General features: G+C 44.3%; 1 protein-coding gene across 6 annotated transcripts in view; it reads left to right on the top strand.

Annotated features, from left to right (window-relative positions):
* The window catches only part of DCUN1D4 (defective in cullin neddylation 1 domain containing 4), a 75,020-nt gene that overhangs the window by 29,295 nt on the left and 22,429 nt on the right, over positions 1–23,296 (top strand). For 5 of the 6 annotated variants that reach the window (XR_004645788.1, XM_034770976.1, XM_034770978.1 and 2 more), the window contains 3 exons: positions 531–660; positions 20,185–20,276; positions 22,872–22,942. Coding sequence is in view for 5 of the 6 variants with exons in the window: in XM_034770976.1 (XP_034626867.1) it covers positions 531–660; positions 20,185–20,276; positions 22,872–22,942 (293 nt within the window). In the remaining variant the exon portion in view is untranslated. The remainder of the gene's footprint in view (positions 1–530; positions 661–20,184; positions 20,277–22,871; positions 22,943–23,296) is intronic. The other variant, XM_034770977.1, reaches the window with a different exon arrangement.

Here is a 23,296-nt window from a genome sequence, read left to right as displayed (position 1 = left end):
TGCTTCCTGAGGCTCTAAAGCAGATTTTCTCAGGTTTCAGAGTAGCAGCCGTGTTAGTCTGTATCCACAAAAAGAACAGGAGTACTTGTGGCACCTTAGAGACTAACAAATTTATTAGAGCATAAGCTTTCGTGGACTACAGCCCACTTCCTCGGATGCATGTAGTCCACGAAAGCTTATGCTCTAATAAATTTGTTAGTCTCTAAGGTGCCACAAGTACTCCTGTTCTTTTTTCAGGTGGTTTGTGGCCCTTATTTATACTAGACCGATTGAAAATAGTACAAGAGACTGGTCTTTGCTCCTGTAGTATTTTTCAGTGCTTCCCGTCTTCACAGAAACCAGGAAGTAGAATGGCACATAAAAAGGGGTGGCGTTTTATTTTGAAAGGAGATGGAGGAATTTTGTTTAACTTCAAAATTTCAGTTCTTTTATTCGAATCAATTCACCAGTCTCTACTTTTTTGAGAAAAATGCACATGGTTTCACTGTCCTGTAACGATTTTTATTCCTTGTTTTTAATACCCTCCATAGGAAGTCTCCGATCTTGCAGTTCATCAGACTGCTTTAGCAAAGTGATGCCTCCAAGGAAAAAGAGGAGACCTGCAGCCGGAGATGATTTATCTGCTAAGAAAAGTAGACATGATGGGTATGTCATCTTAATGTGAGCTAATAATCAATAATGTTATTTCATCATTAAAAGTTGGGGTGATCATCCACTTATGAAATGGTAAAAATGGCACTAACTGTGGAAATCTATACTGGCACTAGAAAAAGTTTAGAGAAGGGCAACTAAAATGATTAGGGGTTTGGAACGGGTCCCATATGAGGAGAGATTAAAGAGGCTAGGATTTTTCAGCTTGGAAAAGAGGAGACTAAGGGAGGGGGGGATATGATAGAGGTATATAAAATCATGAGTGATGTGGAGAAAGTAGATAAGGAAAAGTTATTTGCTTATTCCCATAATACAGGGGCCACCAAATGAAATTAATAGGCAGCAGGTTTAAAACAAATAAAAGGAAGTTCTTCCTCACGCAGCGCACAGTCAACTTGTGAAACTCCTTGCCTGAGGAGGTTGTGAAGGCTAGGACTATAACAGGGTTTAAAAGAGAACTGGATAAATTCATGGAGGTTAAGTCCATTAATGGCTATTAACCAGGATGGGTAAGGAATGGTGTCCCTAGCCTCTGTTTGTCAGAGGGTGGAGATGGATGGCAGGAAAGAGATCACTTGATCATTACCTGTTAGGTTCACTCCCTCTGGGGCACCTGCATTGGCCAGTTGGTAGACAGGATACTGGGCTAGATGGACCTTTGGTCTGACCCGGTACGGCCGTTCTTATGTTCTATGCCTGTGCCTGAATGAGGAAGGATGGCTTTGTGATTATGACACTAGATTGGGCCTCAAAATCTGAGTTCAATTCCTGATTTTGCTATAGACTTCTTGTGTGACCTTGGGAAAGGTAGCTTAATTTCTGTGCTCCAGTTTCCCAACTGTAAAAATGGGTAGAATACTTCCTTTGTCTTGCTTGTTTAAACTAAGAACTTTTGAGTGTGTGTGTGCATAGTAGCTAGAGAATGAGGCTTGTGCTATGATGCTCTACTATATAATAAGTGGCTCAAAAAGCAAATGTACCCATAATAAATGTCCTCAAATGTAAAAAGATTTTTTTCTAATTGCCAGCCTGGAATCTCAGCATAATATCTTATTCAGACTGGGTTCTTTCCATTTTGTTCACTGTCACTAGTAATAAAGGTTCTCCAAGCCAAATTAGGCCCTAATTATGTCTGGGCAATTCCATTGTGTTTAATGGGGTTGCACAAGTGTAACTGACTTGGAACTTATTAAAATAAATCTGTTGATGCTGATGAAGGGAATAGAATCCAGCTCCCCTTTTCTTTGCTTTGTTGGCTATGCAGTACTAACAAGAACAAAAAGCAATATATATGTCTTTTTTTTTTTAAACAGTTTTTTACCAATTTTCAGAAATAATAAAATTTAAAAAGTAAAACAGGATGCACAAGGAATATTACAACATATCTATAAGAATGTGGCAAATGTACACATATAAATAGCAAATAGAATAATGAAGTGAGACCAGAAACAATATTTCTTTTTCACAAAACCTAATAGAAATTTTTATATTGAACATTTCCTCTGCCAAAACATTGAGACAGTACATGAGATCCAGAAAGCAGTGCTGTCTGGAAACAAAGGAAACTGACCTTAGTGCAAATAGTAAACAAATAGTAAAAAGCTAATTACATTTCTAACATTTTTCTGTTTTAATAATCTAAGGTAATGCTAGTGTGTGTGTTATACAAGTAAAGAAGTTAAAAATATTCTGCAGGTGTAATTTTAAGGGTCTTCATTGTGTCTCTCCACATTTAGATGTGTAACAAATAGCTCTTTTCATCTTAAACTCTGCAAATGTATTTCAATCGGCTTTTAGCTTTGGGGTAGAATCAGACCTGTCATTCACTGGTAGCAGGGGAATGTCCCATTCTTGAAGTTCTTTCCAGTTTTATCTGCACCCACAGCCACCAGTGGCTCAGCCAGACCTCCCTGCTTCCGAGCTTTTCTGAGGAAAATTTCATCTTTTAGTTCATATTTCTGACTATAAAAATGTGACTGACTAATTTGTCGATAATTCCCAGCTGTGTCCCAGGACTACGTCTGTCTTTTGAGGAGCGATTTCCATTGTCTGTGCTTTTCCTTCTGAGGTGTTTGTGGTAGGGTCTGTTGCCCCTGCAGGCTTCAGGGAGCAAGTTATGCTGAGAGGCAAAGGGAAGACCTGTCTTTCCTGCTTTTACACACTCTTTACCAAAGATCTCATTGGGGAGCTCAGTCTTCTCTGTCACACAGTTCAGTCCTGTTCCTTTTGACCCCAGCACAAGTCTAGGTGGGTTTGCCTTGCCTCTCTCCCCCTCCTTTTTCCCAAGCAGGAAAGGAGGCAGGCAGGATTGGCTCCAGGAGCAAAAAGCTCCTCACTCTGTCCGTCTGGAGTAATGCCAGAAGAGCGGTGTTAGGTGGAAAATTGTTCCTCATTGCCTAGAGCTCACTGTGGAACTCAGCTGCCTTCTGCCCCTCTATCTCCACTCAAGTTGCAGATGGAGGGCACTGGAGACAGCCCTGGAGAGTATACTAAAGGGGCCTTTGGGCCAAGTTTACTACCCCCTTGCCATCCTGGTAACAGACCTTCTGGTGTTCCTTATTGATATCCCAGACTAAAGTCTCTAGGGTAAACAGACCTATCTGGCCCATATAGACTCCATACAATAAAAACTACAGTCTCTGGGGAGCCTATTCTTGAATGCCATTACGTTCCATGAAAGATACAGAAAGACCCCATATAGAGGGTGGGAAAGACAAGAAGCCCAGCCTCTCTTAAGGCAAGGAGGTTGCTAGCCACTTAAAATATTTTGGAGCCATATCTGAGGCCAATTTTAATCTCTCCTCTGAAGTCTGTTCATAGGGACAAACTCCCAAAGTGGATATTAAATTAAGCCAGTGCTGGTCCCTTGCTTGTCTTCAGAATGCAGCATGGTGGATAATCCTCAGTGTCTTTTTCCCCTTCTCACCATGGAGTGTAGCATGACAGATTAATGCAGAAAAGAACAGATTACAGACATGCTAATTATCGGGTGCACATGTATATGCACACAAAAAAGGGGGATTTCTTCCTGCGTAGGGGAGGAAGATCAGCTGCCTGAATCAGAGCTACAGGATAGCATCACCTCAACCCTGGGTATGAAAGCTCTCAGGTGGCATCAGCACAATAACAAAAACAAATAAAATAACATAAAATTATGAGGTCTTGTTTGACACCATCCATGTATTTCACAAGCAATGCTAACAGTGGCAATAATATTATAAAGAGAGTCCCTCAGCCTAAAAATCCTATAGACTAAAGGCTTCCCCCTGAAAATGATAGTAGGAGCTGAATCTGTTTCATGTACATATAGTGGAATCTTGCTCACTGAGATCAGATGCTCAAATAAATGTCACTCTTTTAGTGCTACAGTGGGCAACTTCTTGAGGGACTCGAGGCTATTCAGAATCACTGGAAAAGTAGATTTACAACCCTGGCTTCTGACAGATTCTATAGAAAGGAATACAGATCGCGTGGCAAGCTGAAGTAATTCCTAAAAGTGCAACAAGAGAATGTCACTTTGCATCTGGTAGCTCGAGCAAATCCGGGGTGCTGAGGAAGGTCAGTAGCAGTATTCCCTCTAATTTTTCCCACCCATGTGTGGAATGAATTTTGTTATGTGCACCAATATGGAGGTGATGTGTGACACATCACCTCCATACTGGTACACATAACAAAATTCATGTGGCGGGGGTGGGGCTGAGGGGTTTGGAGTATGAGAGGGCTCAGGGCTGGGGCATAGAAAATTACAAATACCACTAACTTCCTTATCACCGATGGGCCACTCGAGACAGACTGATTACCACCACAGTACTGCAGGAATTCCATTTCTCCGAGGACCTCTTGGCCTCCGAAACACTGGAATCCCTACTACTCGGTACCAATGTAGTGGTACCAACCACATCTCAGACTCTGGAATACCCTGTGGTACCGAGATACTCACCACCGGCCTCTTTATCATCTCCACCTCTATTGAGCAAAGAAGAAGAGGGTGATGATGATCACTTATCTTCTGTCTCAGTGCAAAGCTTCCCAGAGCATTGTCAAGAGACATATCACCTAGAAACACAATACTGACAGGACAGACAAGGCCCAACCACTTGGTATGGACACCCTTGTGCACCACCACCCATGCCCTTTGTACCACCCCAATGGCTGTATTGGGACTCATAGAATCATAGAACTGGAAGGGACCTCGAGAGGTCATCTAGTCAGTCCCCTGCACTCATGGCAGACCTCAGTATTATCTAGACCAGTGTTTCTCAAACTTTTTTATTGGTGACCCCTTTCACACAGCAAACCTATAAGTGTGACCCCCCCCTTACAAATTTAAAAACACTTTTTTTTGTATTTAACACTATTATAAATGCTGGAGGCAAAGCGGGGTTTGGGGGTGGAGGCTGACAGCTCGCGACCCCCCCATGTAATAACCTCGCGACCCCTTGAGGGGTCACGACCCCCAGTTTGAGAACCCCTGATCTAGACCATTCCTGACAGGTGTTTGTCTAACCTATTCTTAAAAATCTCCAATGATGGAGATCCCAGAACCTCCCTAGGCAATTTTTTCCCCATGGGTATCCTATAGACACCAGTTCTCTAGGACCTTGAGTGTCTCCCATAGAGATAGAGGAATGCAGTCTCCCTCAGCTTCCCTTTCTAGACCCCAGATCCTCAAGAGGAGACCTTTGAGGACCAGGAGGCAAGGCAGGATAAGAAATCACTTCAGCAGCAAACATTTCATCATCCTCTCCAGATGAAGCAATAATGCCCTGTAGTGAGCCGGCCTGGGCCCCGACGGCCCCTGAGGGAGAGGAGCCTGAATTGGCACCCAAGTGGGCGGAGCCACCGCCACCTGTTCCCGCCCCCCGGAAGTCAAGGGGCGGGACAGGAAGTATAAGAGCCAGGCCCCAGCTCTCAGTTAGAGCCCAGCGGCCGGAGAGGCCAGACGTGCCGGTGCGAGCTCCGGCTAGACCGAGCCTTTCCAGAGCCAGGTACCCCGACGCGGACGGACCGAGCCTCCCCAGAGCCAGATACCTGGACGCCGGCCGACCGGACCTCCCCAGAGCCAGGTATCCCGACGCGGATTGGCCAAGCCTTCCCCAAGCAAGGTACCCCGACGTAGACTGGCCGCACTTGCCCCGAGCACGGTACCCCGAGGAGGGGCCCGAGCGCCCCCCTGACCGGAGACCGGAGGAGCAACCCGACCCAGACGACCCTCTGCGAGCTGAGGAACCCATGGTGTGGGACCCCGCTGTCGAGCCCGGCGAGGAGCAGGTACCAATGGAGGGGGAAATGGAAAGCAGCCCGGGGGTAGCTGACCCCAGTCTAGCTACAACAGAGAGCGAACCAATGTCGGTGTGTTGCGGTCAGGACCCCACCGACACAGCGGCAGACTGACTGCCGCTCTTAGGGCCCCGGGCTGGGACACAGTGGAGTGGGTGGGCCTGTGTCCCCCCTGCCACCCCACTTAACGGGTGGCAGCCTCCCCCTCCAGCCAGCGCTCTGGCACCGCAACTGAGCTATTGTTTGCTGCCCTGAACGAGTGCTTGTTGCCCCACCCTGACTGAGGGTCTGGGGCGTCCCGAGTTTGTCCGTGCTCAGCTCCTGATACCCAGACCTGAGCCCGAACCCCTGAACTATTATTTGTTGCCCCGCCCTGACTGAGGGCCTGGGCCTACTAACTCTGCCTGGGCTCAGCCTGCAGGAAGGTCCTGAGCCCCTGGACTATTGTTTGTTGCCCCGCCCTGATTGAGGGCCGGGCCTTAACTCCTGACTTTACTGCTCAGCCTGAAGGAAGGTTCTGAGCCCCCTGGACTATTGTGTGCTGCCCCGCCCTGATTGAGGGCCGGGCCTGAACCCCTGACTTTACTGCTCAGCCTGAAGGAAGGTTCTGAGCGCCCTGGACTATTGGGGGTTGCCCTCCCCTGAATAAGGGCCTGGGACGTCCTGAGTTTGTCAGGGCTCAGCTCCTGATCCACGGAGCTGAGCGCCCAAACTATTGTTTATTGCCCCGCCCTGAGCTAGCGCGGGGGCTTGACTGACTTTGTAATCCCCAGCTCCGGCAGTGAGGACCGGAGCCCGGGCCTGAGTTACTGCCGGACCCTGACAGAGAGCAGGAGCTCATTGCAGAGGCCGTGTACCTTTGGCCTAGCCCCTGCCAGAGGGGCGAAACCCTGAGACCGATCCAGGCCGTGTAGTGAGCCGGCCTGGCCCCCGACGGCCCCTGAGAGGGCCCGACCCCCGCACCGGACGTTTACACGCCCCCTCCACCAACTATGGCAGACAGACAACTTCAAACAATTTCAGGACCTTACCAGGAGAGTGGCGGACTCACTTCACATCCCCCTTGAAGTGAAGACGTTGCAACACAAGCTGCTGGACATCCTGCATACTTTAGCTTGTATTGCACTCCCGGTCAACGAGGACTTCCTAGACCTAGCCAAAATCATTTGGCAAACGACAGCCATGATAACGCCAACATGCAAACGAGCAGACAAAAAATATGCAAATTATCAGGCCTTGATGGCGAAATATAATCACATCAATTATGGGAAATTTAATGTCTTTATTGAACATCTCCCAAATGATCAGAGAGAGCAGTACCAAGCCATCATTGCCTAAGGCCAGCTTCTGGCAAGGACAGTACTAGAAATCACATTAAACACTACGGATGCAGCTGCCTGCTCCATATCAATGGTGTTAGTAATGAGGAGAGCTTTGGGGCTTCACCTTTCCAGTCTCCCAAGAGAAGTCCAAACAACTGTGGAGGACCTTCCGTTTGAAGGATCTGAACTCTTTGCGGAGAAGACAGATTCTTCACTCCACACATTGAAGGACTCGAGCCACGTTGCACTGCTTAGGGATCTACATGCCTGCACAGAAAAGGAAGTACAGCAAATCGCAGACAAAAGAAAGATTCTAACGGACCCAGTTCCCTCCACACCAGAGACATTATGAACCTCAGCAGAAAAGACAGCGGATGGAAAAATGAAAGCCGACAGCCTCCCAAACCTCAACTGTACAGTCCTCAATGTTGAAACATCAATTTTGAGACATTGATTGAAGCGCCAGGCTACCACTCCCATCATCAATTGCTGCAAAACTCAAACTATCTACCCTACAAACACCGTCTTGTTCTTTTTCAACAAAACTGGGAAAAGATAACATCAGACAAATGTGTACTGGAGATCATCTCCATTGGTTATTCAGTCCACTTTACCTCCCTCCTGCCTACCCATCCTCTCTCTCCGTTCCTCTTCACGGACCTTCTCACGAGAGCTTGCTGCTTCAGGAAATAAATAGTCTCCTAAACCTAAATAAATCTGTTAGTCTTTAAGGTGCCACCAGACTCCTTGTTGTTTGTGTAGATACAGACTAACATGGCTACCCCCTGATACCTGACACCATGCAAGGCACTAAATTTAGCTGTATGGAGTGGAAATCCATCAACCTCAACAAAAAACTTGCACAGATACAGACAGACATCATCTTCCTCTCCAAATGCAAACAGATGGACATCATACCAAAAGGACTGAAGGTAAAAAATCCATTGCAATCAACATACTACACTGACTATGGTGAGAGACTGTGCCACACACTCTCAAAGAAACTGAGGAACCACCTGATCAGCATCCTGTACAGCAGACAGGAGAAAATCAAGAATGAGCTCTCAGAACTGGAGACTCTCATACAATACCAACCTTCCACACAAACTTCCACATGGCTGGACTTTACAAAAATGAGACAAGCCATTTACAATGCACACTTCACTTCTCTACAGAGGAAAAAGGACAGTAATCTATCTAAACTAATACCTGCCACTGGGGGCTATAACAATGGTACCCTCAACTCATCTAACAACATTGTCAATCTTTCCAACCACACACTTAGGACAGACTCTTCTGCTGGGCTATCTCGGGGACTCTCTTTCTGTCCCACCATCCCCATGAACATGATAAAGTTCTGCGGTGATCTGGAAGCCTACTTTCGTCGTCTCCGACTCGAGGAATATTTTCAACGCACCACTGAACAGTGCACTGACCCACAGGAACCCTCCTACCAACACTACAAGAAGAAGAACTCTGTGTGGACTCCTCCTGACGGTCGAAATGACAGACTGGACCTCTACATAGAGTCGAAATTGTGGACAAACAATATCACTTGTCCCATAACCTCAGCCGTATAGAACGCAATGCCATCCACAGCCTCAGAAACAATTCTGACATGATCATCAAAGGGGCTGACAAAGGAGGTGCTGTAGTCATAATGAACAGGTCGGATTATGAACAGGAGGCTGCCAGGCAACTCTCCAAGACCACATTCTACAGGCCACTATCCTCTGATCCCACTGAGGAATACCAAAAGAAACTACACCATCTGCTCAAGAAATTCCCAGCTACAGTACGGGAACAAATCTACATGGACACACCCCCAGAACCCCGACCAGGGGTATTCTATCTGCTACCCAAGATCCATAAACCCGGAAACCCTGGACGCCCCATCATCTCAGACATTGGCACTCTGACAGCAGGATTATCTGGCTATTTGGACTCTCTCTCCTCAGACCCTATGCTACCAGCACTCCCAGCTATCTTCAAGACACCACCGACTTCCTGAGGAAACTACAATGCATTGATGTTCTTCCTGAAAACACCATCCTGGCCACCGTGGATGTAGAAGCACTTTATACCAATATTCCACATGAGGATGGACTACAAGCTGTCAGGAACAGTATCCCTGATGAGGCCACAGCATGCCTTGTGGCTGAGCTTTGTGACTTTGTTCTCACCCACAACCACTTCAGATTTGGGGACAACTTATACCTTCAAGTCAGTGGCACTGCTATGGGTACCCGCATGGCCCCACAGTATGCCAACATTTTTATGGCTGACTTAGAACAATGCTTCCTCAGCTCTCGTCCCCTAGTGCTCCTCCTCTACTTGCGCTACATTGATGACATCTTCATCATATGGACCCACGGAAAGGAGGCCCTTGAAGAATTCCACCTGGACTTCAACAATTTCCACCCCACCATCAACCTCAGCCTGGACCAGTCCACACAAGAGATCCACTTCCTGGACACTACAGTACAAATAAGTGATGGTCACATAAACACCACCCTATACCGGAAACCTAGTGACCGCTATACGTACCTACATGCCTCCAGCTTCCATCCAAGACACATCACACGATCCATTGTCTACAGCCAAGCCCTAAGATACAACCGAATTTGCTCCAACCCCTCAGACAGAGACAAACCCCTACAAGATCTTTATCAAGCATTCTTAAAACTACAATACCCACCTGGGGAAGTGAGGAAACAGATTGACAGAGCAAGACGGGTACCCAGAAATCACCTACTACAGGACAGGCCCAACAAGGACAATAACAGAACACCACTGGCCATCACATACAGCCCCCAGCTAAAACCTCTCCAGCGCATTATCCACGATCTACAACCTATCCTGGAAAATGATCCCTCACTCTCACAGACCTTGGGAGGCAGGCCAGTCCTCGCTTACAGACAACCCCCCAACCTGAAGCAAATACTCACCAGCAACTACACACCACACCACAGAAACACCACCCAGGAACCAATTCCTGTAGCAAACCTCGTTGCCTACTCTGTCCCCATATCTACTCTGGCAACAGCATCAGAGGACCCAACCACATCAGCCACACCATCAAGGGCTCATTCACCTGCACATCCACTAATGTTATATATGCCATCATGTGCCAGCAATGCCCCTCTGCCATGTACATTGGCCAAACCGGACAGTCCCTCCGCAAAAGAATAAATGGACACAAATCGGACATCAGGAATGGTAACATACAAAAGCCAGTAAGTGAACACTTCAATCTCCCTGGTCATTCTATTACAGATTTAAAAGTCACTATCATTGAACAAAAAAACTTCAGAAACAGACTTCAAAGAGAAACAGCAGAACTAAAATTCATTTGCAAATTCAACACCATTAATCTGGGCTTGAATAGGGACTGGGAGTGGCTGGCTCATTACAGAAGCAGCTTTTCCTCTCCTGGAATTGACACCTCCTCATCTATTATTGGGAGTGGACTACCTCCACCCTGATTGAATTGGCCCTGTCAACACTGGTTCTCCACTTGCGAAGTAACTCCCTGCTCTCCATGTGTCAGTATATAATGCCTGCATCTGTAACTTTCACTCTATGCATCCGAAGAAGTGAGGTTTTTACTCACGAAAGCTTATGCCCAAATAAATCTGTTAGTCTTTAAGGTGCCACCAGACTCCTTGTTGTTCTCCTAAACCTTGGTGCTATAGAACCAGTTCCCAATCAATACAGAGGGAAGGGTTTCCACTCCAAATACTTCCTGATACCGAAAAAGAATGGAGGATGGAGACCCATTCTGGATCTGAGGTTTCTAAACAAATATGTAAAGTCACAAAGATTCAAGATGGTTACATTAGAAGCAATAATTCCATCTCTGGACCAGGGAGACTGGTTCTTGGCCCTCGACCTACAAGATGCTAACTTTCATATCGTGATTCCACCATCCCACAGGAAGTTCCTGAGATTCACCTTGGGTCAAGACCATTTTCAATACAAGATGCTTCCATTCGGCCTATCATCCACACCCAGAATGTTCTCAAAGGTCCTATCTGTTGTAGCAGCCCATCTTTGCAAATCAGAGATCATGATTCATCCATATCTAGACAACTGTCTACTCAAGGCACAATCCTTCTATGATGCCCCGTTAACTACGCAAAAGACTATAGATCAGTGGTCCCCAAACTTTTCAGGGTCATGCCCCCCCTTACCCCTGTCTGTGCCTCCTCCGGGGCCAGGAGCAGGGCCGCAACTGGCGTGGGGGCGCAGACAGAGGTAAGGGGGACGAGGCTGGGCTGCAGCTGGGGGTGAGTTTGGGGTTAGGGCACAGGGCTGGAGCCGGAGCGAGTTTGGAGCGGGACTGGATGGCATTTCCTCCGTGCCCCCCGAATATTCTTCTGTGCCCACCTAGGGGACCACACAGTTTGGGGACTTCTGCTATAGATGTATTCACACAGTTGGGACTATAACTGAATGCTCAAAAATCGGCTCTGACTCTAGTACAACAGCTAGAATTCATAGAAGCCTATCTCAATGTGGTAAATGCCAATGTCTTCCTACTACTACACAGATTCAGCACCTTAACCATCTTAATCAATCATTCACATCAGCCCCCAGACCTTGGCCAGAAATTGCCTTCAAATACTCGGGCACATAGCAGCAGACCACCTTTGTGATAAGTCACGCAAGGCTCCACGTGCGTTGCCTTCTGGCATGACTCAAAATGGTATATCCACCAAAAAGAGACAGACAGAACAAACTACTGTCAATGGCCTTGATAGCCAAAGACTCTCAAAAGGTGGAAAGATCTGCAGAACGTCTGCACAGGGGTACCCTTCACGCAACCACCTCCAGTGTTGATACAGACAACAGATGCATCTTTACTGGATTGGGGATATGCGATCACATGGTTCAAGGCAAATGGTCCCCCTTAGAATCAACACTACATATCAACCTATTGGAGCTCAGAGCAGTTAGAAATGCTTGCCTACCATTTGATGAAGGCAAACATGAAAGTCATGACTGACTACACAGCATGTATATTCTACATAAACTGCCAGGGAGGAGTGAGATCACCATCTGTTTGTGCAGAAGCAGTGACACTATGGAACTGGTGCATTTGGCAGAGCATCATTATACCATCAGCCTACCCGCCGGGTGGAGAATACCACTGTGGACACGCTCAGCAGAACATTGTCGCAGAAACACGAATGGGAAATGGACCCTGTTGTTCTCCACAATTAATTTTGGTGTCGTGGAGTCTCAAAAATTGACTTATTTGCCATGACCCACAACAAAAAATGCTTTCAGTACTTTCCTGAAATATGCCAGGAATAATATGATGGGGAAGGAATAATGTGGCACCCCTGCTATTTTCCACTGTTAGAATTATAGAGCAAACACAAAACAGTGAATCCTCTGCAGTTCTAGACCAAAATATTTTTCACCTAGTATCAGGAGGGAAGGATGAAGAGCTTACTTTTGGCCATGTTGAGTTTCAGTTGACAGCTGGTGGACATCTGTCGGGAGATGTTAGAAAGACTGGGCTAAGATTTAGTCTGATTGGAGGGAGACGAATCCAGAGCAGAGAGAGAGAGAAGGCTCAGGGATTCTGCATTAGCAGATCTTAATGGAGGATCTGACTTCTATTGTGGTTTTTTTTTAATTGTAAAGCATTTAGCCTGCTTTTGTAGATAAGTGTTAGTAATCTGTCCTCTTCCTAGAGTTCTGAGGAGGTTATATCAGGGGTGAGCAAACTTTTTGACCCGAGGGCCACATCTGGGTATGGAAATTGTATGGCGGGTCATGAATGCTCACAAAATTGGGAGTTGGGGTGCAGGGGGGGGTGAGGGCTCCGGCTGGCGGTGCGGGCTCTGGGGTGGGGGTGGGGATGAGGGGTTTGGAGGGTGCGAGGGGGATCAGGGCTGGGTCAGGGGGTTGGGGCATGGGAGGGGGTCAGGGATGCAGGCTCTGGGGAGCGCTTACCTCAAGCAGCTCCCAGAAGCAGCTACATGTCCCCCCTCCAGCACGGAGGTGCAGCCAGACAAATGATTTCCATCAAATTTTAAAATAAGTTTGGGGAGAGGTCTTTGCTATGTAGTATAGTTCTGGCTCTTCAGAGTACTCCCGTTGACTCATAAGTAGCAAGCACTAGTGTGGTGCTAGGTGTTTTGTAGGATGAAGACCTTATTTGCAAGCTCTTTAAAGCAGGGTTCTGTGCAAACTGTGAAGCCTTGTATTTCTGTGCTCCAGGGCTTCTATGCTTGAGTTTTTGAGTTGGACACTCACACTCACTCTCTCTCTGCCTGTTTCTACAGGGCTCTGTTGAACTTGCACAGCGTAGGTCCTAAACACTAATGTAAAATACCCATAACCAACCACTTGATGTTTTACTTCCTTTCATAGTTTCAATGTTGTCACTTGTTTGTTTGTGGTTTTGCTTGCTGTCTGTGTTGCTTTATTACTTTTTTTTTACTGTTCTATGTGTGTGCAGTATTAATCAAATTAAGAGTTGACATCCCAGAGAAATTGCATAAGCCGAAGTGAATGCCTTTTACTCTCCTTTCTAATATCAGAAAATATTGTATTAATATTTGCGATGAGAGCATGACTATTTCTAGTTGACTCATAGGTTTGTTTAGCATCTTAAAGCTGAGCTATGTCTGCAGATAATATGCACGCAAGAGGGATAGTTTTGTGTACTGCAAAAGTCTGTAGCATGCTAGTGTTTTGGCAGATGCTTCATTTTTTGAGAGCAGCTTTCCCTGAAGATTTAATGGTCTATGGTAGGAGTAGGTTATTAAATTGGGCCTCTGGCGCATATTTTTTATCATAGTCATCACTCCCATAATCACATTGGTCGTTGGGGCATCATCATTGATGAGCAATCAACCAACTGTCTCCACACCTAGTGATTGTGTGTCAGTGCTCGAGTCTCCGCAAAGTCCATTCCTGTCCACTCTTTTATGTTGTCAATCCATCTCTGCTTCTGTCTACCTCTTCTTCTCTTCCCCTGTACTGTCACCATATGATGAGCATATTTTTTATGCTTTTACTTAATGCCCATGACTTTGTTTTATTTATGTAGCCGTTTTCAGTATGCCACATTTTGGTGTGTTTACTAGCTTGAGTTGTTAGAAAGGATGATAAAATACATGTACTCAAAGGGCAGTGTTAATTTTCTTTTTATTTGATTTCATATTAAATAAACATCTTAAGCAGTGCACCTTGTTAATTATCCCTTGTTTTAATAGTCTTCCTTCTTCTTCCATACCTATGAACTGTTTAAGAATATATATTTTATATCTGTTTGTTGTTTGTACTGGTGCACATCTGCACATTACCTTGATATTAGTGCTGCACATAACAAAATTCATTCTGCACATGGATGGAAAAAATTAGTGGGAACGTTGGATACCACTAACCTGTATGGGGTTTGATTACTTCTACACTCCACCGCAACCTAGGCTCTTTAGTTGTATCAGCCATACAAGAAAAGTTGAGGTTGAACAAAAGTACATAGAAGGACAAAGACCCCAAATGCTTCAGCCTGTTTGAGAGGAAATTGTATTCCTTGGCTTTGCTAAAAATGATGGTGGATAATTGCCAGGCAGTACTGGCTAAATATGACTGGTTGACACTCTTCTCTGCAAAGCTGCTTCATGACAGCAGCGAATAGCTTAAGGCTATAATTAAGACGTCTTAGACAGGTCTATGGCCATCACAGTGACCATGCACAATGTATTGTGACTTCAAGTTTTGGACATCCTGAGAGAGGTGTAGGTCATGATTGAAGACTTGCCTTCTGAGGACTCAGAGCTGTTTAGGGAGAAGACAGTGATATGCACATGCTGAAGGACTCCAGAGACACTCTACATGCTCTCGGGACTTATACCCCTTCTCTTGCATCTGAAGAAGTGAGGTTCTTACCCACGAAAGCTTATGCTCCCAATACTTCTGTTTGTCTTAAAGGTGCCACAGGACCCTCTGTTGCTTTTTACAGATTCAGACTAACATGGCTACCCCTCTGATACTTGATACCCCTTCTCTGTAATTCAAACAGTAGCATCTCCAGCTACAGCCCAGACACAGTGCACACTGTCTTACCACCACTACAATGCAATATCATGCCAAAAAGAGCCCAAGATATGAGATTGCCAGTATTTCTCTTCCTCGGCAATGCACTTTGCTTCTTCGACACATGAACAGATTTGATGACATGTTTGAGAGCTGCAGCAGACTCAGTCCAGAGAGCACAACTTTCAGAAACCCCTTCATTCCTTTACACTGAGCACAAGTTGTCTTGATATCAGACACATGGGGGTTTAGGCCTGGTCTGCGTTACAAAGATTTGCCAGCATAGATGTGTTGGCTAGGAGTGTGGGGAAAAAAATCACACCCCTTCTGACAACTGTCAGCTAAATCCATGATGTAGCTGCAACTATGCCAACAGGAGAGTGCTTCTGTCGGTTTAGCTAATGTCATTAAGGGATATGGGGTAGCTATGCCAGCAGAATTTCTCCTTCTGCTGGCTTATGCAGCATCTACACTAGGGGACTCTGCAAGCATAGCTGTACTGGTCCAGCCTCTGTAGCAGTAGTTCTTGACCTTATTTACCTTTGTGGGTTGCATATGCAGCTCTCTATGTGTTACTGGGCCTCATCTACACAATATATATATTATCTGTATGGTCCTGAGGATGTCACATGGGCTGCAGCTGTGTGCTGATTGGGCTGCAAATGGCCCGTGGGCCACATATTGAGAACCACTGCTCAGAGCTCTAGGGCCAACCTGCCTTACCCATTCTTTTACAGAGAAAAGGTGGTGATGAAGCTACATCCCAAAGTCATCCCAAAGATGGTTTTGGAAATCTACATGAACCAGTCCATCACCATACCTGTCTTCTCTCTTGGCATTGAATGCAGTTTTGTGAAGAAGCTGCATAGTTTCAACGTCTCCAGAGTCTTGCTCTGTAACCTCAACAGGACTGCCTTTCTGTCCCTGCCTCCTTGTGGCCATATTTAACACCTTGAAAGGCCAAGCTCTCTCTTTGCAAAGAATCTCAAAGTGGATCCCACTGCATTTTCACCTCCTATCAATTGGCTGGTGAGTCACTCCCTCCAAACGTCAAGGCACATTCCACCAGGGCACAGGCAGCATTGTTGGCCTGCTTCAGAAATGTCCCAGTCTCTGAGATCTGCAAGGCAACTACATTGAGTAACCTCCCAACTTTTGTTAAATGTTATGCACTTGACATGGCAGCTAGGTCATAGGCTGAAAGGTAGAGTGGTTGCTTACCTTACAGTAACTGTGATTCTTTGAGATATTCTACTCATTGGGGATCCCATGACCCGCCCTCCATCCCCACTTTTCAGAGTCCTCAGCAACACAGATTTTGAATTGCAAGGAAACTGTGGGAGCATGGTATAGCCTCCATTCCTCCCCCCCATTTTGCTCTTGTATGAGAGCATGAGGAGGCATACTGTGCATGTGTTGCCCTAACGGGCACTCTTAATCAAACAAAAAAAGTACTCGCATCTACAGTGAGATACACACTGACAACATTATCTCCCAAACCCCTCATCTTCCCCCTCCCATAAAAACCCTAGTTACTTAAGTGTAACTAACCGTTCTATTTTAGCGTTTGTGATGGCTTTCCTGTGTCACCAGTAATAGAAATTCATGATACTCTTGTTTTGCTGCTGAACAAATACAGTAAAGATTAAGACACTTCAAGTTTTTCTATATTTCTCTACCCAGAGTCTAGAGAGTTTCTGTTTAGGAGGCAGCGAAGTTAGTTGTGTCCTTGGCTGCGGACTTTCTGCAGAATTTGCCATTATTGCGTGTATTGTTACAAGGGCAGTTCAGGAACTGAACTGAGACCACCAACTCTGTTAGGAGTGCTAGTGATAATGCAGGATTCAGGCCTGTATATTCACATGAGATAGAATTTTGGGTCTTGTTTGCCTGTTTTATTTTTGATACATCCATATCCTTACTAATATGTGTGAACAAAGACACTGTGTGTTGCTTCTGCCTAGCCAGATGGATTTGATAGTATAATGGGAACAGATAAGAACAGTTAAAGTGTTACTGGGGATGGTGGGAGTGTATTAGATGAGCATACGCTGGAAGGCTGGCTGGCTCCTCTCTCAAGCCAAGGTCAAGCCGTCCATTAGGAGGGGAAAGGAGGTTTGGTGGGGAGGCATAAGACACACTAAGGGCCAAAGAAAAAAGCCTGGCCTTGGTCAGTGCACAACCTCACTCCATATCCCTCCAATGGTATACAAAAGAGGTGGGACGAAGACCCCAGACTCATGACCATCCAAAATGGAACATGACCATAAGTTGTAAGAGGTGGGACCAGGGCATGCATTGCAGGTATATATGGGGCTGCTAAGAAGGCGGTGGGGGGAATAGGAAACAGGGACACAGGCAAAGACTCTGCGGTGTCAGAGCTGAGAACAGGGACATACGTAAATGCTCTGTGGCATCAGAGCTGGGAATGGAATTTAGCTAGTGGGCCACAAGCTAAATATGAGTCAACAGTGTGGTGCTGTTGCAAAAAAAGCAAACATGATTCTGGGATGTATTAACAGGTGTGTTGTGAGCAAGACACGAGAAGTCATTCTTCTGCTCTACTCTGCTCTGGTTAGGCCTCAGCTGGAGTATTGTGTCCAGTTCTGGGCACTGCATTTCAAGAAAGATGTGGAGAAATTGGAGAGGGTCCAGAGAAGAGCAACAAAAATGATTAAAGGTCTTGAGAACATGACCTATGAAGGAAGGCTGAAAGAATTGGGTTTGTTTAGTTTGGAAAAGAGAAGACTGAGAGGGGACATGATAGCAGTTTTCAGGTATCTAAAAGGGTATCATAAGGAGGAGGGAGAAAACTTGTTCACCTTAGCCTCTAAGGATAGAACAAGAAGCAATGGGCTTAAACTGCAGCAAGGGAGGTCTAGGTTGGACATTAGGAAAAAGTTCCTAACTGTCAAGGTGGTTAAACACTGGAATAAATTGCCTAGGGAGGTTGTGGAATCTCCATCTCTGGAGATATTTAAGAGTAGGTTAGATAAATGTCTATCAGGGATGGTCTAGACAGTATTTGGTCCTGCCATGTGGGCAGGGAACTGGACTCTATGACCTCTCGAGGTCCCTTCCAGTCCTAGAATCTATGAAACACTTGGAAACAGACTCTGCCAGTGTGTAGAGCAGGGGTCGGCAACCTTTCAGAAGTGGTGTGCCGAGTCTTCATTTATTCACTCTAATTTAAGGTTTCGCATGCCAGTAATACATTTTAGCGTTTTTAGAAGATCTCTTTCTATAAGTCTATAATATATAACTGAACTATTGTTGTATGTAAAGTAAATAAGGTTTTTATAATGTTTAAGAAACCTCATTTAAAATTAAATTAAAATGCAGAGCCCCCCAGACCGGTGGCCAGGACCTGGGCAGCGTGAGTGCCACTGAAAATCAGCTCGCGTGCCTCCTTCGGCACACGTGCCATAGGTTGCCTACCCCTGGTGAAGAGCTATGGATATGCTTGCTTGAAATTAACCCCAATAAATATTGCATTGCCTGTACTTCGGATTTCTGGTCTTCTGCTTTCTGTCTGTGTAACAAGAACCAGGGAGGGCATAGGCCCATGGGGTGCTCGACCCCCCTCTCCGTCCCAGGTCCCGCCTCTACCCGCCCACTTCCTCCCAAGCCTCCACCCGCATCTTTCTGCCCCTGCTCTGCCCCAGGCCCCATTCCATCCCTTCTCCCAACTCCCCTCCCTGTCCCACCTCTTCCCACCCATTTTCACCCCCTCCCCTGAGCATGCCCCATCATCGCTCCTCCGCCTTCCTCCCAGAGCCTCCTGCACACCCCACTGATCGCAGGAGGCGGTAAGTGCTGGGAGGGAGGGGGAAGAGTTGATTTGTGGGGGCTGCCAGTGGGCGGGAGGCACTTGGGGGAGGAGTTGGCTGCCAGTGGTTTCTAAGCACCCGCTAATTTTTTTCCATGGGTGCTCCAGCCCTGGAGTTTCCACGGAGTCGGCGCCTGTGGGTGTGAAGGGAAAGCTCTCTAACAAACTCACATAGCATTTGGTTACCCTGCAGGTTTTTTTGGTGGTCACTTATCAGCCTGAGCTGGATTTTAAACCAATGATCTGTAGATGAAGGTCTGAAGAGCTCATTACAGTTCCTTGAGCCATCTAGTCAATGTTGCTGAAAAAGTTCCAAACTTTGAAAGAACAAGCTTTATTTGTACATTCAGTATTTCTAATATTTAGTTTTATGGTACTTATTTACACAACTGCTTAACAGAATAAGTGGATATCTGTGGGCAAGATGTTAAGTAAAATGCTAAAGATTAAATAGGGCTTCTGATTTGAGATTTTAACTGGTAAACACCAATAAAACACCCGATTCTGGAAGAGAAAAGAAAAGAAAACAAACTGGTGTTCATGCAGTAAACCTGGAAATGGTTACTAGTATCTAAGGGCTTGTCTACATGGATCAGTAGTGCACGCTGTCAGAGAGTGATTTCTAAAGCGCACTCATATGTTGCGCATTAACTGGTCGGTGTAGCCCCTATTGATGTGCATTGAAACTTCCCTAGTGTGCTTTAATGTAGTGCTGGTTGAAACCGTACTATGTTAAAGTGTGCTAAAGAACGTTACAGAGAGATTACTCATTACAGTATATAATATTATAATGACTAATATGTATAATATACAAACTCATTACAGTATATACAAATTTTTGGACATCTACATAAAGCTCAAAAATTTCCAAAAAATAGACTCCCCCAAAATGAAATTACCGTAATAAACCCTGAAAAACAGAAGCCCTAAGATTAAACTATCCATATTAGGAAAATGATATTGCATTTGTATTGGCTAACTGTATCTTGAGTACAAAGTTGTTTTTTTAAATGTAAATTACTTATTTATTTTCTCCATTTTTAGCATGTATAGAAAATATGAGTCGACTAGAATAAAGACAGAGGAAGAAGTTTTTTCAAGTAAGAGATGCTTAGAATGGTTCTATGAGTACGCAGGTAAGCTGATATGTACCAATGCCTAATCCTGACAACGGTCTAAATTTATACTGAAATTTAAAGACATTATTAAATGAGATTTTTCCTAGAAATTTAAATGTGAATACAGAGGTTTCTTGGTAAAGCAAAGAGTTTAAAAAAGAATCCTTGAATAAAAAAGAATCCTGTTTATAGACAGATGCCAAAGAACTTAAGATGTGCCAGTGTCGGAAAGAATAATTAGCACACTGAAGACAATATTTTCCCCAAACAAGAAACATTTCAAATGCAGATAATAATATATCACTATTTTGGTTTTAAGTTGCACACAATTACAAATAAATTAGTAACTGTACATTAAACAAAATCAAGCTTTAATTGTGGTTTATTGCTAAAATCTATACCAGAATTTATTGCTAATATCTGTACATTAAATTATGTTTCCAACTGAAGTTTGTTTAACTTCTTGATTTAGAGCTCTGGCCCCTTACCATTGAGAAGCGTAGACACCTGCTGACATAGGCCCCATTTTAAAAGGGGAAGGAGGTTAGCCATATTTAGTTTGTCACTTCTAAATCCGGTTCCAATTCTAAGCAGAAAATGGAACTGATTACTGAGATCACATTTCCCCAAGGAGTCTTTCCTTAGAATTATTTTTCATCACTGAACATAAGGGTATATTTTAGCCTCGTTCTCACTATTGTATATTGAACAGGACTTGACTTGGCAATTTCTTCTAGGACCATTATTATAATATACTTCATCGTCTGATAACATACAGGCAGTGACCTGCTATTTTTGCTGTATAATACACAAAACTCTCCTAAAGGAAGCTATTTGCAATGGGAGAAAATAATTCTATAGTACAGTACTGCAAAGAACACTGAAGGGGAAACTGAATAGCTGGTAGATAGAGAAATGGGGACCTTGGGCAGTTTCTCTGAAAGCATACCTAGAACTTTAGGTAGTAAATGACGTAGTCTTCTTTTTGCAGGTGCTGGTTTGGATGCATAATATTAAATATTCTCATCTCCATTCCTTTTTGGCATCTGTGCAGCTAATAAATTACCACTTAATTTTTGATGGTGATGCTATTAAAGCAAAACATGATTTATATGAACTAAACTAGTCTGAGGTCTTTGTGTCTGGCAGGTTGGGAGAAGAGAGACAGTCGAGAGAGAGAGAGAGAGAAAGGCAGGCACCCTATTGCCAGATTCTGTGCCTTTCTTGATGGCTGTGTGGATTTTCTATTCTTGTTCTGACTACTGGAATAACTCATTCTTGGCAAGAGTTCAGTAGAAAGAAGGATGAGCGGATGGCGGTGTGTGAAAGAACTTTGGTTTTCCACTTGCTGCATCTGCAGAGGTGCTAAGAAGAAGGCAGGGAGGAGGGGGTATAGTTTTGTTCATGGTGTTATAACACTCCTAGATAACAAATTTTCAAATGAGGATCTTGTATGTTTACTTCATAGGTTTTTCTCTTTTACACAAACCCACTGTTGATACTGCCCTTTTCCTAATGTGACTTTCCCTTACAAAATAGCAGAAATCTTTTTAACTGTTGTATGTTTTGAGGTGGCTGAATTGGGGGGGAGGGGGATAATGGGAAGATAGGGAAAGAAAGATGGGAAATGTGTATAATTAAAAGCCTGTTACTTCTAAATTGAGTACTGAATATTTAAGACTGATATAAGATTGACTATAACACAATAGTGAAGGATCAGCTGCTGTTCTCATTATAAAACTTTGTTTTTTCAAGCCTGTTTGACTATTACTAGTATATGCCTCTAGTAGTTTTCACACAGCGTATTGCAGAGATTGTGAAGTAGAGTCTTGATTTGATTGCTGCTCTTCTTGCTGTTATATTTTCTGAAGCCTGTTTACATAGCAATTACTTTGCAGGGTTTTATGGGGGGGGGGGGGTGTATGTGAAGTCTCCATAATGTGGTGTGATATGGTATTGTTGCAGTGCAAATAAAAATGGGCATGAGAATCTTATTTCAGATTTTTTTTAAATGACCCGGAGAAGATAGTTACTGTTAATATAAAGTAGTCAATTGTGCATTAGGTTCTGGGGGTGTCAATCCCATACTAGTATAATATATATTCGTTAGCTGTATTCTCTCCTTTTAAAAAAACTTATTGCATTCCAATAAAACTAAGATTTATTGTCTGCTTACTATTAAGATAACTTTTAAACCAATTTGTTTCCTGGCTTGAGCCTTTAGAAAGTTCCAATAACCACTGTGTTCAGTTCACCCAGTATAGCAGCACTTTGGTACTGAGCCAGTTTCAGAAGTCTTTGTCCTGCAGTACCTTCCTTATTCACTTTTCACAATTGCTGCAATTACTGGGTACCGTGGTACAAGTTAAAAAAGAAATGAAGGATAGTGTTGATATTTTCTTTCTCTCTTCTTACACCTGGCCAGAGGTGTAAACTTTTAGCATAGTTTAATATCTTCTTGTGAAGGGTAAATATTTGTGTATGTCAAAAAGAAAACTGAATTCTACAGAAGTTCAGCTTATGTTGCATGAACACTTCTCTTTTACAGCAGTGATGTGCTTTCAGTAAATTTTAATTTAAATAACAATATTGTGAAATGTCATTTGCCTGCAGGGACTGATGACGTTGTAGGTCCTGAAGGCATGGAGAAATTTTGTGAAGATATCGGAGTTGAACCAGAAAATGTAAGTTTATGCTTTTCCCAAAATATGCTTAAGACACCAAAGTTAGCCTGGCTTGTATCTCTTAATCTTTTATCATCCAAGTTTGAAACATTTTGAAATGGAAAATTGAAGAAACCATTGTTAAATGGAGGAGCATAAACCAAGCAGGTTTATTTTGTTGCTTTGGCATGGCACACCTTAAAATTACTTGCCTTCACTGAAAATGGGTAAATTAACCTCTGAAAGCTCAAACCTTCCAAAAAGTTAGTGTTTATTTTAATTGAAACTATCCTAGAGTTTTAATTTAGAAATGAATTGGGTATGCACATTATTGGGCTCATATATTTGTTTCATATTTCTGAGGGGGGAAATATT

This window comes from Trachemys scripta, chromosome 5 (assembly GCF_013100865.1).
Source record: "Trachemys scripta elegans isolate TJP31775 chromosome 5, CAS_Tse_1.0, whole genome shotgun sequence".
Taxonomy (NCBI): domain Eukaryota; kingdom Metazoa; phylum Chordata; order Testudines; family Emydidae; genus Trachemys; species Trachemys scripta.
Note: the sequence above shows the minus strand (reverse complement) of the source record. Positions and strands in the feature narration are given on the sequence as shown.